Raw genomic sequence first — 18,460 nt, 5'->3', positions numbered from 1 at the left:
ATTAAACCCTTTCAAAATAATAATTTGTCCTCGGATCCGGTCCTCGTTAGACATTTCAAAAGAGTACTTCTTGAGAGAGGTCCTCAGCATCCACACGGACGATTTCCATTACTGTCCCAGAGCAGAGTACAGACAGCTGCTTAGCAATGTCCCGTTTCCTCCGTCTGTCTCCATCCCTTTGATGTACCTCATGGCATTGGCAAGGTATCAAGACCAAAGGGTATTTTATTCCTAGCGAGAAAGAAAGCATGTTCTGGCATCCACCACGACCTATTCAGCCATTCAGGGGGAAACCAGAATGAAGAGGGCTAATTAAGGGGTGAATACGAACCAACCGAAATGTATTCTTTCAGCGAACCAGCTCATTCTTTGCTTCAGTCTTTCAAGAATGAATCCACCACGGTAGGAAAAATACATGGTTATTGCCAACAATTAGGAATTTAAAAAGAAAAAAATGAGTGGCTCTTTTTCTCCATTGGTTTAACTGAATGATGCTTAAACGCTAAGTGTTCCTAATCATAAATAATGCAAAAATGGATGTATGTATATATGTTTGTTCGGTCATAACTCCCGAACGCGTAGAGCAATTTCAACCAAACTTGGTACACATATGGCTTACAATCTTTAAAGAAATACTGTGGCGGTAAGACACCCCTGGGGGGGGGGGGGAGGTGTGACATGTAAAAATAATCGAAATCGACCGATATTAGTATTGAATCCATAGTTTCGGGGTCGGTAAGAAGAAGCGAATTTGTAAAAGATTTTACTTTATAATTTGTATACTGTACTTATACTTTTAAATACCTGTAAATAAAATTAGTTACATTTTACACTATAGTTAGGATTCATTATTATCCTGTCTAATAGAAGATTGGGATAAATAAATACCCGGGCAACACCGGGCTTTCAGCTAGTTGTAAATAATGCACAGGGTGTCTACCAGTCTGGAAATCGTGGAAATTAACTTTGAAAAATCAATATTTTTGTAGTTGAGTAAAAATAGGTTCCTGAAATTTGTGAGCAAATTGTTTTCCAGTTTACAGCGAGTATTACTGGTAGTTGGAATATAAATTGTATCTTAAATGCTCGAGGAACTCTTTTATCATTTAGAAAGATTCTAACAGGGTGACCACGAAATAAGGGGACACCTTTTGTCACACTAATTTTTATATTAATTAAGCTAGTATTTGTTTCTTTTCATCTTTCTTGGCAAGTATGTAAAATCTAACAGACATCGCTGAAGAAGTGGATGTTGTTTAGAATGGCAGAAAGTGGCATAAGTATTGAGCAGCGTGTCAAATGCGTACGTTTATTCTGCATCCAGTAACGTGTCAGTGGAAATTCAGAGACAGTGTTGCAGGAATGTGGACCTCCAGCATCTAAACGTGACACTGTATCGAGAACCAACAAGTTATTTGATGCAACCGGAAGTGTTTCAAACCTTTAAAAATCCAGCGGGCCACGAACAGATAGAACGAGATTCAATCACATCTCCAAGCTTGTATTGACTTAAATGGAGCTCAAATTGATCATTATATTGAAAACCGATAAAATTATCATTGTGATGTCTAAGTTACTATCATTAAGAAAATAAAAATGTGCCAGTATTACAAATATATTTTCATTGTTAAAAGTAATTGATGATCAAAAGGTGACCACCCTCTACAATAAGTACTGGGTGAGTAGGTTAAGAGGCCCTGTGGAAAATGTGCTCCTTGCATGTAGGTAACCCTGGTACACCGAAGAGAAGAGCGAGGTAGAGGACAGTCCAGGATATCGGTGCCAAGCAGTTTCGACAACATCATGACATAGAGGGGGATTGAAAAGAAACCACTTGTTCCTCCACCGGGTATTGAACCCGGGACCCCTTGATTACAACGATACCACTGCGCCATGGGGGAGGCCCTCCAGCACCTCCTCTAGGTAGGTTGTTGTCACACTGTACGCTATTTACAGAAGAGATATTTCATTCATTTAAGTTTATGTCAAGTGGTCTAACTTGCTTGGCACCTATATCCTGGATTGTTTTCTACCCCGCTCTTCTCTTCGGTGTACCAGGGTTGCCTACATGCAAGGAGCACATTTTCCACGGGGCCTCTTTTAACAGACTCGCCCAGTAGTTTGTTCTTCTTGCAATGTTTTTGGGTGGTTGTGGTGTAGATAGTAATCTCGAACATACATTACTAATATTTACTATAATTATGTATTATTTTCTGTGAGTTAGGATTTTTAAGAAAATGTTAATTAGCCCTCCTCTTACCCAATAGTCAATTACTGTTCAGTTTCTCTTCATATTATCTTTACACGAAAATATTTTAAAACTTGGTTGTAGGGCTTTCTAACTGTGAGTGTTTAGCTAAAAATAAAATAGTTGTCTTTTTCATATACACTAATTGCCCTAATGATTTGCTCTGGAAATTTTAGGTTCTGTCAGGAAAAACTGAAAATGTCAGTGAATTTTGTTATTGTAGACACCCTGAGCACGAGTTAACTCCAATGTTGGTACTGCAGTTGGAATTTTTTCATGTTTCTACATAAGAGACTCACATCTTTCATCTCCAGTACTCCCATTTCCCACATTCTCCATTGATGTTCTCAGCATTCCTTCTCGCAAACCATATCCTGCCCACTTCCTTTTCTCTGTCTATTACTCTTAAATGGCCTCTTTCCTTTAAATCTTCCAAATACTTGCTCGTTTCGCAGCACCCTATCGATCCGCTTCATTCTTTCCCTTCTCCGCCAAATCCACATCTCAGACGCATCTAATCGGTCCATACCCCTCTTGTATTCTATTATTAACAATCGTGTCGACACTCGTTTAGACGAGAAATAGACCCTTCGAGTTTGGCTTTAAGTCCACTTTAATCACAGATTGGTTAATCGGAACGGGGCCTATGGTTTAAATTCGGATCCGAATCACTGTGCCTCAACCGGGTATCGAATCTGGACCGCTTGATTACAAGGTTACCACTACGTCATCGGGGAGGCACTAGACTCTTAGCAACTTTAGTAAACTGAAATATAAGATACAGTCGCAGTCAGTTCTAGGTTGCAACGATTGCACGTACTTTCTTTCGGATAGTTTCAATCAGACTATGTGACTATATGAAAATTCATACCAAGGACATGGAAGACTATTGGAAATAAGTCTTGAAGCTTTACTCGACGAATGATGATCAGATTCTCTTGTCTACCGACCAGGTGAGTTCTAGAAAGATGTCCTGGCTTTCGAGACCTAACGTTTCTCTCATCTTCACTTCTGCCTTGAAGATGAGAGTGACGAAAGCTCGGAAACTTATCCAGAACTCTCGTGGTCGCTAGCCCGAAAGAATCTGTTCATGGATGACTATTATTTGTGTAAAATAGGTTATGTATGTTTGTTTTAATAAGATTCTATGAGGCGAGACAAAATTTTTGGTACTACTATAGTATGGGGGTGACATCTATAAATCATATATTTCGCACTTTTTTGCATTGCTAACGTACTATTTTGGAATGCGGAACATTACCTAAGGTGAAATAATGCATTTCTAACTAAGATAATGTCTATTTCTTACATTTACGAGTACTTACTGTTATTTGTTATTTCGATTCTGTAACACACATTATGGCGACAGTGTACTGGGTCATTGCGCGTTGTGAGTGTTTTGTCGATTTATGCAGTGTTGCAATCTCGTTCACCGGAAAATACCTACTTCCGTGCCCGAATTTGAAATTATGCTAATACCTCGCAAACCATTGACGTTAGCCCCAAAAACAATTTTCCGTAAGGTTAGGTTAAATTAGGTTAGGCAAGCATAGTTAAAAAAAATAATTAAATACTCGACACGTTATGTTCTAGTGAAAACACGGCGAGTTTGAAACACTGACTAGGGGTTACGTCATCTAACACACGGATCATTGTGCTCTCGTGCAGAAAGCAAATGGCAGCAGCAGAAACAGCGTGTCGGACAGAGATTTTCGCAGAAAACAACATGCATTCGTATTAAAATGGATCAAAACTACATTCACGAACTTCCACAACGCTACAGAAAATGATTTCCGTAAGTACTTTCTCCTGTAAATTTGAAGAAATCCGTCACCCCTATACTATAGTGTTACCCATTTTTTTTATTCACGAGACGAGACTGTGGTAAATGTCGTCTCATCCTGGCCCCATCCCCCAGTTATCGCACAGGAAACCAGGAAATTGTGCAACATCGGCTCTCCTGTGCTGATGACAGCAGCATGCGGACGATCCAGGAACAGAGGCACGTTGAAAATTACCAGAGCGATCAGGGCAACGGACCACATTGTTGAGGTCGCGTGTCTCTCAACCGGGAGTGTTGAGGACGCGCCCATTGTTGGGCTGATGGAAAGGTACACCTGGGACTTCCTGTGACCACTTCCGATCGAGTGCCACACTTGTGTCCCCAGAGTGGACATCTGCAGTTCCCCCTCATGTGGAAACTCTGCATACCACCCTTGCGTTATTTATGTCAAGTTTTTAAAGGTTCTGATTGTGTAGCAAATGTTTGTATGGACCATAGAGGTAAGCTATGGGGCTCCCCAAGCCTTACTTGAAAAAAAGCTATTTTTTTTATGTATTTGTGTGCTTATGAGAAGGGTGGAATTGGATTGAGGCTGATAAAATTGAGATACTGCGGGAAATTTTATGCTCATGACGGTGAGCCTTAAGTTCCAGGATATATACACTCATAGAATGAATGTCTGTTGCTAATACCAGTCGAAAGACAATACCCATTTAGTTTTGTATGATCCAGTCTTAAAGTAGGTTTATTAACCGATAGGTTGATCTTATTTTTGGTTTTCGATAGAGACTTCTGCAAGTTTTCCGCTAAAAAGAAGCTTAAGGTTTTTTTCGATTTCACAACAACCTTTTTTCTTTCTTTTTAAAGCACGCACCTTCCTCGCCATCAACCACAAAATTTTGGACTTCGTTGAAGAAAGTAGACCAATATTGTTATTGAGCTCCCATTTTGCTATCCCGTTATAAGCGATTTTGCCACATGCCCCCTAACACCCCACTAACCTTTTCCACAAAGACTAAGGGAGATTTCAGATAAACGCTTGGAATCGAACCTTCAGAAATCAATGCAAGCTTTCGAACCGAGGCGACACAAGCTGCACGTGTCACTCGGACGGCCGTTTTCTCAATAGCGTGCGTACATCGTGTTGCCCCGGTATGTTGTTCGCGCATGAACGCCGAATGTTTTGCTTTCAACTTATTGGTCTTGTGTCGATTGTCTCATCGGTGTGAAAGCTGCATAGGATGATTGGTCGTTTTGATGCTAAATGTACACTTCACCCCCTAAAAACGAACTTGGAGCTCCCAACTAGAAAAACCTAAATAAATCTCTTATTTTAATATTTATTTTATATTTTCATTTTTAATAGTAATTTTATTAATATGGCATTCAAAATCATTTGTCAGCAGCGGAACTTCCCTCTTCAAGCTTCTGGTTACGCCTATGAGTTCAGTAGCCAGCCATTTGTGTTTGATTTTCACGTGTAGAGGTTGGCACCGCTAAACGTGGCAATAAATGGGTCATCTATATATAATTGTTTCAAATTTTGCCCCCCCCCCCCCAATTCATATTAAGGTGGCGCTTCTGACTCCATCCAAGAGATACACATGCATGGACGATGTACTCACCACAATAAATTCCAGACTCCTGTAAGTGTCGCACAAAGCCTTCATGAGATTATTGTTTAAAGTCCGGTAAATCGGATGTTGGTCGCCTTGCTTACACGATTTTCATTGCTACACTTTTCTCCCTCTAGCTAAACGAAGGAGATATAAATTGCTAAATAATGCTCACCTCTTTGGGTTCCCCGATGGCGTAGTGGTAATGTCGCTTTGTAGTCAAGGGGTCCCGGGTTCAATACCCGGTTGAGGCACATTCAATTGTAGTCAATAAACTGTAGGCCCAGTACCGATTAACCTATCTGTGCAAAATCTCAAACAGTAAAGCACCCGCACTTTGCCTTATCAATCGCTCCATAATTTATGTTCGTTTCTATTAATTCAGAACACAAACACCAGCAACAAACACTCACTTCCTCACAGATTCTTTCCCCAACTAAAAAGCATCCTAACAAGATCACTTTGAAAAGCTCTGAAACAACAGAAAGTGATACCAACCTATTTCCTTAATTTTATCACCCACTGCAGAGAAGATATATTACTCGTAGTTTGGAGCACGTAGAAATTACGCTGTGGAATCACAATCATTATAACAGAAAGAGTATGTATACAATGTTTATGTACTAAAGTGCCATAGTAATACAAAATGTTTCTTTGTTCTTAATGTGTACAGTGTATATGATTTAGATTGTGATGTTTACAAATATCTGAAGATAGTCCCTTTTCAGATTCTTTCTTTCCACCCCAATTTCTATTCAAAAGGCATTAATTTATTGAATTAACTTGTAAAATTTGTTAAATATTTCACTTGAATTACCGTGCAAATAACTTGACAGTTGCCAACACTGTAGCTCTCAACACTGGTTATAATTCGAGCTGGACGCAGGGTGCAGACATTCCTCTTCCCGGAAACACAAGCGCTCGCCCTTTCCACCTATTGCCTCAAATTTTTGACGCGTCTTAAATTTCTAGAAATACAAAATATTTTGTAATTTAAGTGATCTACATGGAATTTAGAGTAATGATAATGGTTTCTTTCAGTTATTTTATGATTATTAATTATCAGTATCCTTGTGATCTTCATGTGCTCATTGATCATCTCAATGTGCACACATTGGTTTTGGTCTGCTGGCAATGTTTCCTTCAGCTTTTCTGCGAGGGTTGAGGCCAGTTTCCCCAACAAGATTTCACGCTTCGCCATATGTTTCTTTGGATGCATTGATTCCACGTGTCGGCGGCGCAAGCAGAGAGAGTGTTGCTTGCAACGGGCTGCTGAAGGAGTTTGAGGCTGTAAAATCTTATGAAATCGATTGCGATGGAACTAAATAACGCTAAAACATTAAGTACATTATATAATATTTTAATAGTGCAAGAAGTGCTTGCATTTCTTGTACTATATCTTCGCCGCTGAAATGGATGACACCGCACGAGAATCTACAGAGGTACTTGTATAGAGGACAGTTTAATAGACATGTTATAGAGATAACTAGGGACATTGAATTTTCGCGATGCGCGAAATCGCGAAATGTGAAAAAAAAAAGATGCAATTTTGAACATTCTGCACGAAACTACACCCCCAATGATGAAATATGCATGAGTTTTAATCGTGAAGTAATGCGAAATGTGTGCTTTTCCACGAAATGAACGCTTTTTCGCGAAATAACCGTGAAATATCATCAAATTAAGTAGAAAACACGCAAAAACCGGCAATCGAGGTTGTGCGCGCAAACTGTCGATTTGTAACGAAACGTTTGTCTAAAGTTTCCTACCACTTGCCGCTGAAGAACGTTTTATCTTCGATCACATCAGGAAAACGCTGCAATTGGGATTTCCCATGCACATAATCTGAGTTCGAAAACTTCGTTCCCTGTCAAGTTGCATTCCATTCTTCCCCCGAATGTGTACTCAACTTCCAGTTTCATTGAACTTGCTAGCTGTAGCAGCGATAAGATTAGTCTGTTCCCGCACATCAAGGGAAACAATGGTTTCATTTGTGTTCAGTCATGAATGAATTTTGTTTATCATGTGATTTTCAACATGTGTATGTGCAGTAGTGATTATTTTATTTGTTGGACAGCAAGGATATCCTTTAAATACATACAATGAATAAATCACTTGAGATATGCAATTTAGAAATGAAGTGATTTTGTGTTTTTTTTCTTTTTGGTTGGACAGTACTTGTGTATGTGTACAGTATATAAAAATGAAGTAGTTTATCAATTTATAGCTATTTTGTATGTTGTTTCCTCTCATAATGAAAAAGTGTGTGCCAATCTTTTTTTTTTTTCCCACCGCTGGTATATACCGCTCTCGTCAGTTTTTATTTACCATAAATTTGTCTCCCTAGAGATAACTAAACATGTTTATCACTGGTTATAGCATCAGTCTTCAATGGGTTTCTCTTTTGTTTCAGAACCCCATACGTACCACTTCGATGATAGCGCAACATCGGTCGAGACCTAGGTAATGGAGATCCCCGGAGTTCGACCGGACTTCAACAATGGATAGTTTACAGGTGACCCAGTCGGGAAGCAGTAAATCATCTAGTCGTAGTGCCTCGCCTGCTCGCCAATTGGCTGTGCCTGGACACGCCTTATCCTCGCAACAGCCAACCAGCAGCAGCAAGCCTCGGCATGCCGCGTATGTACTAAGCTTTGCAGTGCTATTATTTCATTTTGGTTAGTGTGTGTGTGTGCGTGCGTGTATTAATCGTGTGTGAATGTGTGTTGCTTGTTTGAGATTAGCGAAGGATCTAAGGTATTATTGTATAATAACTAAAATATGTACATAAAATTTTGTTTTTGTCTAGCACACTGGACTGAAAGATCTACAACATGGGTGTTGACGCTTTTTATTTTTTAGGAAAGTATCAAATCCACCAAGACAATTTAGGTTTTGATCTTGACAAAATGCATTACCAAATGCTATCTACCGCTCTCGTCTATAGTGTTGCCCACGAGACGAGACTTTGGCCTGTCTCGTCTCGTGGAGTCTCGTGGAAATGCTGTCTCGTCTCGAAAATATTCGTTTGTCTTATGACACATGGTCAATCTCGTCTCGAATTTTTAAAAGCCTGTCCCGTCTCGTCCCGTGGGCAACACTACTCGTCTAGTACAGTCAGTATTTTATGATACAGGAACTGTCAATGCTGAAAGGTCGTAAGGAAAAAATGAAATTCCATGCCTATTGCTAGTAGCGCTCATCTTAGGGCCGGTTGTATAAACATCCCTAACTGGAGATCAGATTTGACCTACGATCCGGGAATGAACGAAGTTCAAGCTTCTATCATGTTGTATAAAGCTAAATGTCGATTTGTCGATCATAGATCAAATCCTGATCTTGGGTCAAAGAACGTGACAAATCTAGACATGTCGCTAGTGTGCCTGTGATGTTGCCAATTGTCCAACACTGAACAGCAAATATTTTAAAGTCTGTTTCGGAAAATGCATGTATTTAATATTTGAATAAAGAATAAGTCTGAGGTGCTGGACGTACTAAACTAAATATTCGAACATGTTGCAAATTTAGTTAAATCGCGTAATTAGATACTAGACGGCCATTTATTGCTTGTGTGAGTTCCACGTGGATGATTTGTCATTGACAACGAAAGCAACTATCTATTTATTTTTAATATTAAAAAGAGATATAACAACTTTCTTATACTCGGATTTGGAGCTATTGTTCATGTGAGGATATGTATATTCTATTTATTTTGTGATTACACGATAACGTGTTACAGGTGGACCATTAGTTCCTGTAAGTAGTATACTGAATTTTCCTTGCACTTAATTGAATAACCTGACTTGTGAAATGTAAAATGTGTTTGCGTTTTCCTGAATGGAAAGAAATATTGAAACAACAATGGCGTTTGTCCTTTCGGATGTAAATTATGGCCCAAACAAATAATATTCTAAATAAAATATGTGTTATTTATATATCAGGAGAGAAAGCTTTGCCAACTAAAATGCAACGTGCTCTGTTCATAAAGCGGTAGATATATACACTACAGCCAAAGTTGCATGCTCTGTTCCATTCTGCGGACAAAATTGAATTGCAATGACACTTGGGTGGATGCAGTAAAGCCAAATTGTAATATTTCTAACGTCCGTGAACCTGGCCCCCTCTTCATCCCAACGCAAGTTTTACAATGACATCAACAAGAAAACGTAAGCGGGTCATATTTTCTGTTTGTATCAATGAACACTTGATTTCTCTCAAGTTAACATTCTCTGATCGTGAAATCAAACAATGTTACAATATGCTCTTGCAGTCATTTTAGGCAAATTTCAATGTACATGGTATTTCAAAATGTAAATAACAATGAAAAATATAAATATGCTGACCAAGGCAGTAATTTATTTTATTAAAAACATAAATTAAACGTAACGTTTCAACCTTCTAGCAAGGTCTTCATCAGACTCTGTATCAAGTACAAAAGTAACAAGATACCAAAAACAGGGCATTATCTTGTTACTTTTGTACTTGATACTTGATACAGAGTCTGATGAAGACCTTGCTAGAAGGTTGAAACGTTACGTTTAATTTATGTTTTTAATAAAATAAATTACTGCCTTGGTCAGCATATTTATATTTTTCATAATAATGGAAACAAGGCTTAATGGTGTTATAAGTAAATAACAATGGCACACGATATATGCTTCTTCTTTATTATTATGGAAACAGGATTTTATGAATTGATTCTCCCGTCTTGCCGCATACGTTCACTTGCAACACATTTTACAAGCAAATATTCGTTAGTTCAGCGTGTTACAACAGCTGATGGTCAATGTCTGCTGATCGCAGATCGCATGGACTAATCTCAGTTCAACTTTTATTCAACACAAAATCAAGAGTTCAGCGTGACTGCAGATCCATTTTACTGGCTAATCGAGGATCAACTGCTTTATACAATCGGGCCTTAGTCTCGTCTTAATATCAGCCAGCCATTGATAAATAAGCGCGGGAGCGTTCATACAGCGGCTCTCTCTGGTTGGTTGTCGGAAGCGTTGTCTCTTGGTCAGTTTTATTCACAAGCAGATGTGGCAAGGGCGTGTCCAACGTCAAGAAGGGGAGGAATCAAGTAGGGATGTAGAGCGCCTTGACAGCAATAGCAAATACACCAGTGGATTTTACTTACATATAGGAGATTCCATTTTCTCAGGTTCCTTCGTACATTTCAAAACTTTACGTTCAGAACTAGCGTCTGCTACTTAGCTAGTAAACGCTTACCCGTACCTGACATAGGTTAGGGACCTATCGAGAATAAAGTTTTTCTATTCTTTTGCGACCCTTACCCTATTTTTTGATTTCTCTCTCACTATTCTTCCATCATTTCTTCTAATTTTCTGTTTTTCTTCTCCCGTCCCCACTTCCTCCTTCACCTATCTGTTTCACTTCTCTCGTCCCCACTTTCTCTTCTCACACTTCCACTTTGTTTCTTTTCTCGCTCGTACTTTCTCGTTTATCTTTTCTTGTCTTCTCTTTCCCAGTCATCACTTTCTCTGTTTCTCTTTCCATATCTCCACTTTCTCTTGTTCCTTGTTTCTCTTTTTCCGTCCCTATTTTCTCTTTCCTTTTTCCTGTACCCACATTCTCTGTTTATACTTTGTCTTATCTCTTCTCTCTCCCTCTTTTTCTATCTTTCTCTTTCCATATCTCCACTTTCTCTGTTTCTTTTTCTTTGTTCCTATTTTCTCTGTATCCCGTCCCAACTTTGTTTATCTTTTTCTGTCCCTATTTTATCTTTCTTTTCCTGTCCTCACATTCTCTGTTTATACTTTGTCTTATCTCTTCTCTCCCTCTTTTTTTCTATCTCAACTTTGTTTCTTTCTCATGTTCCTATTTTGTGTTTCTATTTACCCTTCCCTATTTTCTTTCTCTTTTCATGTCCCCACATTCTCTGTTTATACTTTGTCTTATTTCTTCTCTCTCCCTCTTTTTCTATCTTTCTCTTTCCATATCTCCACTTTCTGTTTCTTTTTCTTTGTTCCTATTTTCTCTCTTTTCCGTGCCTATTTTCTCTTTTCCTGTCCTCACATTCTCTGTTTATACTTTGTCTTATCTCTTCTCTCGCCCTCTTTTTCTCTATCCCTCTCCACCTTTTGTTTCTCCTCTTGCCCCAACTTTCTCGGATTCTCCTTTCTTGTCTCTATATTTTTTTTCTGTGTTCTCGTGACTGTTTATGTATTTAGCATATGTATAAATTACGAGTGGGCTCTTTCAAATACTGTTAGTTTTAGAGATAAGGCATTCTCAGTCACCCACACGTGCCATTGCCCTTTTGTATACAAGACTTGACATGTAACACATGCTTCCATCTCCCCGAACACTACACCGGCGAATTACCTAACAAGTTCATATTTCCCCTGACGAACAAGCACCACTCCTTCCGATGATGAAATTAGTATTGTGCCGTGTCAACTATACTCAACACCGGCTCCCGTCGCGGCGATGAGCTTCTTGAGTGATGCGATTGTGTCTACCATAAATATAATTTTGTATACCGTATTGTTAAAATTACATCAATTATCGCTATGTAGATACTTTAAGGCGAGGAGGGACAATTACGCACTAGTTGTGCATTTATTTCAATATCGTCGGATTGGGCACTGCTATCTAAGAAAGGGGAAAGGGTTTAGTATGCAAGAGAGTATGAATTTCTCTCCATGTTGCAAGTGGAAACTGTTTTTCAAGTTGATTAGTAAGCTAGACACGATGTTTGAAAAATATGATTAATAAGTAAGCTAGACACGATGTTTGAAAAATATGATTAATAAGTATTTACAGAATCCCATTTATTCCTTATGGGAAATCAACTTCAACTTCAAATTACGGCTAATCAAATAGGAGTTTCGACTTTTCCTTCTACTATGACATAGTTCAACGTGTCCTTTTTCCGTCCATGTACTTTTCTGTGTCATTGGATGTTTGATATTCCCGAGAGAACGAATAAAATAACGGTCCCATAAGCCTAGTGCATTTCTCCTTGCCTCCTACGGCCACCGTGGCAGTGTTGCCAAACCTGATGTGCATAAAAGAGCTACATTTCACAATTAATAGAGCTAGAGATGACTTTCAAGGAGCTAGATTAACGAAGGCTGCATAAAGTGCCTCGTAGGGTAATTTTAGGTGTCAGAGGGGTGGGGGTGCTGCTATTACCGTTAGCTTTAAAGTGATGGCAATTTATTCTTAGTTTTCACCGCCTAGATTTGGCGGCATCACCCATCTCAAAAATCCAATGATGTTCATATGAAATCGAAAATAAAGGATACTGGGATAATAACATTGTCATCTTCACCTTAGCCATAGCGCTATATATAAAAATAGCTGGGGAGGAAAGAGGGGTGGGTGACGCAGCCTATATATGAATATCACGTCACGTGCAAAATGTACACCCATGGCAAAAGTTGGTCTTTATGGGCCGAGCTGGTGGTGGCATCATGGTGAAGCAGAGGGCGGGTGCCACAGTTCAGTCAAACGAGTGCACGAAGGAGCCAGATCTGGCTCCAAAAGAGCGAAGTTGGCAACGGTGATCGGCAGCTGCCCAGTGAGAAAGACCTAGGGGGAAAAGGCTTTGGTTATTTCTTTACTGCAGTTGGATGGCGGGATAATTCACACCGTTACGTACCGCTTGAGGATTTCACCAATCGAATGCAGTCTTGTGATGCCCCTCATGCCGCTACGGTGTGAAACGTTGCTGCTACATGTCGCTTCGGTGTGAATTCTCCCTTACGGTGTTGCCATTAACATGAAGATGAACGAACATTTGGGGGGGGGGTTGAAAATTCTCATGTACGAGGGTTACAGCAAAAGTTCTGGATCCCTACTTTTGCCCCCCCCCCCCAAATAAAAATTCGCTCATCTCTAGAACATAGTTGGTTAGTGTAGATTAGAATTGATTCTTGGTGAGGTTAGATAAATGACAAAAAATTGGACCGTAGCTAAATTTTTTAGGGCCTGCTCGGTGATCATCCTTGTTATTATTAACCATAGCCAAACTTAAACAGGAACATTCCCTTCAGCAATTTCTTGTTGATTGCGTGTGGTTTCCGAACGAGGACGCGGCATTTTATTCCCTGTCCTAGATAACATGTTTATTTTCCGCAATCGCTTCGGAAGAACTTCCGCGTAGTTCGTACTGAGTGGCGCTCGCGTCGTGATATGCATCTGCACTCCAGCGCCTCGGCGGGCTCTTTTGGAACTACGTCGAGTACAGAGATTGAGTTATGTGGGGATTTCATATCGTACACTCGGAAGGTTGCCACCGCGATTTGCGGAATTGCTTGCGTACTCGATAAACCCGCCCCTTGGCACTACTTCGTATCTCGCCAACCTGTAAGTTTTGTGTGGAGAAGATCTATAGGGTTGTGGATCAGGTGCGATTTTTCTTTTTGTGCGTACGTTATAGTTCTTCACACGAATTCAATTGAAATTTTCATAATTAGAGGGCAAGGTTCAGCTCAGTGGCGTCCCGGGGAGGTACATATAATTTTATTTAGTAGTCATACCTCATTTCTTGCCTGTGGCATTTTTTTTTAGTAATACTGAGTCAAAGGGGGTTTGTCCCCCACCACCCTCACTTAGGCACGCCACTGGATCAGTTTATGGCTTCTTCCACCTAACCCAAATGCTGCTTTACTTAAAAATTCTGACAATTTGTAGAAGATCCGGTGATCGTAAACCCCCCCCCCCGAAATTTCCTCAACACCCCCGAAATTTTCTTCACAAAAGACCAATTTATGATCATTTTGACCCTAAATTTACCCTTACACAATCTTAAATGCGAACTTAACTATAATCCCCCCTCCCCCTATCTCCCGATGGAAAATTGTGGCTAAATTGTCGATATACACTAAAGACAGTTCGGTTGACCTCAATCAGCACCGCATAAGTTTCTAGTAGTGTAGCAACACACCAAGAGATGTCTCTGTCTTGACATTTTCCCCTCAACGATTCAGGGTATATACCTAATACACCTATATCGTGTGGTTACGAGGGAAATTCTGTACTACACAGATGAATGGCTTATTGCAGAAAGGGACCTGAGTCACATTTTTGAGGTATCGGAGTTAATTTTTTCATCTCCACTGTGTCTAGCAGCATACTGCAGGGGGGTGCATTGAGGGTTGCAAAATTAACTATTCATTATGTTGAATATTTGAGCCAACAACGGCACATTTCTTTCTTACACTATTAATATTATACGATTTTTCATTGTTTTTCTCAGAATTGTGCAAAAGTGACTCAGGTCCCTTTCTGCAATAAGCCATTCAGATATAAAACGCATCAATGTCATTTCTACGTGTATACATCTGAAATGGTCACATGAGCAGTCCAGCAGAAATGACGTAACTGAAATAGTGTCGCACCTCGACACAGATGGCACTAAAGGCCGACCGGTCAAAAAATAAACTTCAGGAAACCAAGACTTTACGCCTCCAGTTGTGGGAGTTTCAAGGAGAGAAGAGAGGTGTTGCTACAGGCCTGATTTTTGTTCAACCGTACAAAACACTTTTCCCTTCGTTCGCATTTCAGAGAGAGGCAGGGAATCTGAGCTACGCGGCGGCAACCATTAAGCTTGGCCGTGCTTGGTCTTGTTGAGGGTGCCAACTGTTTCGAAAACGACTCGAAAACTCATACCACCACGAGAATTTTCCCTCACCACGACAACTGGACCAAGCAGATTTCTTCAGCGGTTCATTCGACTCTCCGTGGCTTTCGACGGAAAAGTTAAAAATATACAGAGCATTCCCTGACATTCGCTACGAGACTCTGCGGCAAGCTGCTCGGCATCAGCGCTTGTCTTTCCCGGTGAGCGACAGTCGCTAGAATCGGCTATTAAAATTACAGTTTTCATATTGTGTACTAACCTTGACTACAGAAGGTGTTGAAAATGATGTCCCTATACTGCAACATATTCGTGGCATCTCCGAAGGAAATTGGCATTTACACGTGCAAGTTCGTAATTCTCCAGATTTCTCGTACAATACTCTTTTAACTCACGGATGATGTGCGGATTATTTTTCTTTCCACTTTTATTCAGAACTGACCCTGTTACTCTAAACTTTTTTTACGAGGTTTATTATAGTGGTCCTATGTGTAACGGGAGCATCAAAAAATTTCGTTGCAAAACGTCGTCGCACTTCTCCACAATTCCTCTTTCCGAAGTAACACTCGACAAGATAAAGCCTTTGTTGTAATGTAAACTTTTGTGGTGCCATATTAAACCACAATCTTCAACACACGGACACGACACAACACAACTTCCGAGGGAGGATTATACTGGCGTCAGTCTGCAACGTCAACAGAAAGGGAAAGAGAGCGAAAAAAACAGACTGTAGCGTGCGACTGTCGCGGACCGGGAAAGACGAGCGCTGACGCCGGGCCGCTTGCCGCCGAGTCTCGTAGCGAATGTCAGGGAATGATTTGTAGTTTTGAAGTTTATTCTTTTGCTGAACAAGCTTTAGTGAAAATATGATACGGGCTGGATACATGGGGTTAACGAGAATTGAATAGTTTTCTTCTTGCATCAGACTTTAAACTGTAGGTCCAGTCCCGATTGGCCTTACTGTGCATAAAGTGTACTTATAACAACAATTCGTTCATGAATAGTGTTCTTCGATCCACAGCTTTTCTTGAAATACATCCATCTTGTTTTAGTTCCCTTTCCTGACAATTGTTTCGTTACTTTTCTTCGTGTTTCGTTAAGTCTTTATGACAATAGGAAGCACTCTTTTGTCAGTTTCCGCATTTGCGACTAGCTTACTGCGAATGTCTTTTAGTCTTCTGCCGACGGAGAGAAAACCTTTGTCGCAGAAGGGCCTTGAATCATTTTGAAGCGCCTCCTCCACCCATTACGTCGCACTTGTTCCAGACAAGAGAGCGTAGTTTGCTCTGGACTTCCTTAAGCTGTCCGAACTTTGAATTATTTATTACGTCAGGGTATAGATCAAAACCGTCGAAACCCTCGTTTCCTTGTGGTTACGGAGCGTGCTTCTAGTTCGCTATTTTTGTTCTGTTCGTCACACAATTTTCACCTAGGTTTCCTCTCGTGAATTGTCGTTTTCCTTAGGTTCGATGAGTATGCTTTCGATCTCCAAGCAGTTGAAGATGGTGGGAAATCTTGAAAGATGTTTTAGTACAGCACACGCAAGGGAAGAATGGATGCTGGATTAGTGAACCTAACTCCGTTCCCTTTCTCAGGCTCTCTCTCCTCTTTCTGGAGTCGACCTTCGTGGCGGAGTGGTTAGCACAGCGCACCAGGAGTCCCGGGTTCGAATCTCGGTCTGGGCATAATGAGTGTCCCTTCACTAATTTCATCACTCATCCTCATCTTCGCGATTAACTAAGAATGGCAGAACAGCGAAGTAAAATAAACCAAACCTTATTCGGGGGGTGAGGGGTGGTCCTTTGTAAAGACACCCTAATGTCAAGCTTTTTTGCCGGCCCCGGTGGCGCAGTGGTTAGCACAACGCGCTACAACGCCAGGGGTCCCACGTTCGAATCCTGGCCTTGGCATGGATGTTTGAGTGTGTCCATTCATCAATTTCATCATCATCATTCATCCCAATCTTCGCAAGTTAGCCAAAAGTGCACAAAAGGCGAAGTAAAATAAAGCAAATCAAATCAGGGCGCTGCTTAAATACATATTTTACAGCGTTTAGAGTACACGTATGGAAGAATATTTTAGTTGTTTCAAATGTAAACACCGTGCTCTAACCATAGATGGTGTTACTCGGTGTGTCTTTTGTGCTGTACATATTATACATATTGTGTATGTTTTATGAACTTTTTCCTGTTGTTTTTATATTGTGGAGATCTGTTATGGTGAAATAATGTACCTCTGTTGCCCTAGCCTGAAGGCTAGATGCAAGTGATTGTAGCACCCAATACATTTGATGTATAGGGATGTACTGTAAATTCTCCAAGTCCATATCAATCGCAAAACGCGACATTAGAAAGAATTGGATGCTGCACCACGGTAATGCTCGCCCGCACATCGCAGGAGTTGTTACTGCATATCTCGCCACACAAGATGTTACATGTGTTCCTCATCCCCCTTACTGTCCAGATCGAACCCATTCTGACTTTTTTCCCCTAATGTGAAGAAACACCTTCGTGGAAAGCGTTTTCCACCATCAGAAGCAGTGGTGAAGGCGATTTTGAAGCACCTATCGAAACATGGCTTCCAACATGTCTTTGAGGAATGGAAAAAGAAGTGAGACAAGTGCATCGCATAGGGAATACTTTGAAAAGGACCATCACAATTTGGACGATGAGGGATGGTATGTTATCACAAAATTATGATCATTCTGTATTGAACAGCCCTCGTATATTTAATTGAAGAACACAAGGTTCAAAAGCAAAAATCATGATGATAAACATGTCTGGGGAAATTCATATTTGGACTGGAAAACATGGACATGTCAGGGAATTTCAGAATCAATAAATCGTTGGAACCCTGCCATGGAAAGTACTGCGTGCTGTGAGATTTTTCGAAGCATTTACATAGCATTTATGCTACAAAAAAATGTTAAAGGAAATGTATCCGTGTAAAGCGGGCCATCAGACTTCCCTCCTGCTTTGACCAAATCGTGACTAAAACCGTCGTGCATCAGGCAGGAAAACCGCATTTGCCCGTTTCAGCATAACTTGGCGGAGGAGTTGTAATGGCTTTTGTTCCAGCCTCATTAGAAGTTTCTGAGGAGATGCATAACTGAGCTCTTCATAGATGTCTGGTGTTTATGCCAATGTAAATTAGCAACCCTGCTTGCTCCTGGGTCCGTTTTATAGCGGTGCCTTGTGAACGTTGAA

At 40.4% G+C, this 18,460-nt stretch overlaps 1 protein-coding gene across 8 annotated transcripts in view; it reads left to right on the top strand.

Annotated features, from left to right (window-relative positions):
- Window positions 1–18,460, top strand: part of Dmtn (transmembrane and coiled-coil domain 2 protein Dmtn) — a 303,501-nt gene that overhangs the window by 144,934 nt on the left and 140,107 nt on the right. For 6 of the 8 annotated variants that reach the window (XM_083115574.1, XM_083115582.1, XM_083115575.1 and 3 more), the window contains exon 2: window positions 8,061–8,287. In XM_083115574.1, the coding sequence (XP_082971700.1) occupies window positions 8,148–8,287 (140 nt within the window). In that variant the 5' untranslated portion in view covers window positions 8,061–8,147. Of the gene's footprint in view, window positions 1–8,060; window positions 8,288–18,460 lie in introns of those variants that run through there. The other 2 variants (XM_083115581.1, XM_083115579.1) reach the window with 2 other exon arrangements.

This window comes from Lepisma saccharinum, chromosome 30, assembly GCF_977018435.1.
Source record: "Lepisma saccharinum chromosome 30, izLepSacc3.1, whole genome shotgun sequence".
Lineage (NCBI taxonomy): Eukaryota > Metazoa > Arthropoda > Insecta > Zygentoma > Lepismatidae > Lepisma > Lepisma saccharinum.
The sequence above is the reverse complement of the archived record's forward strand: the minus strand, read 5'-3'. Positions and strand labels throughout refer to the sequence as shown.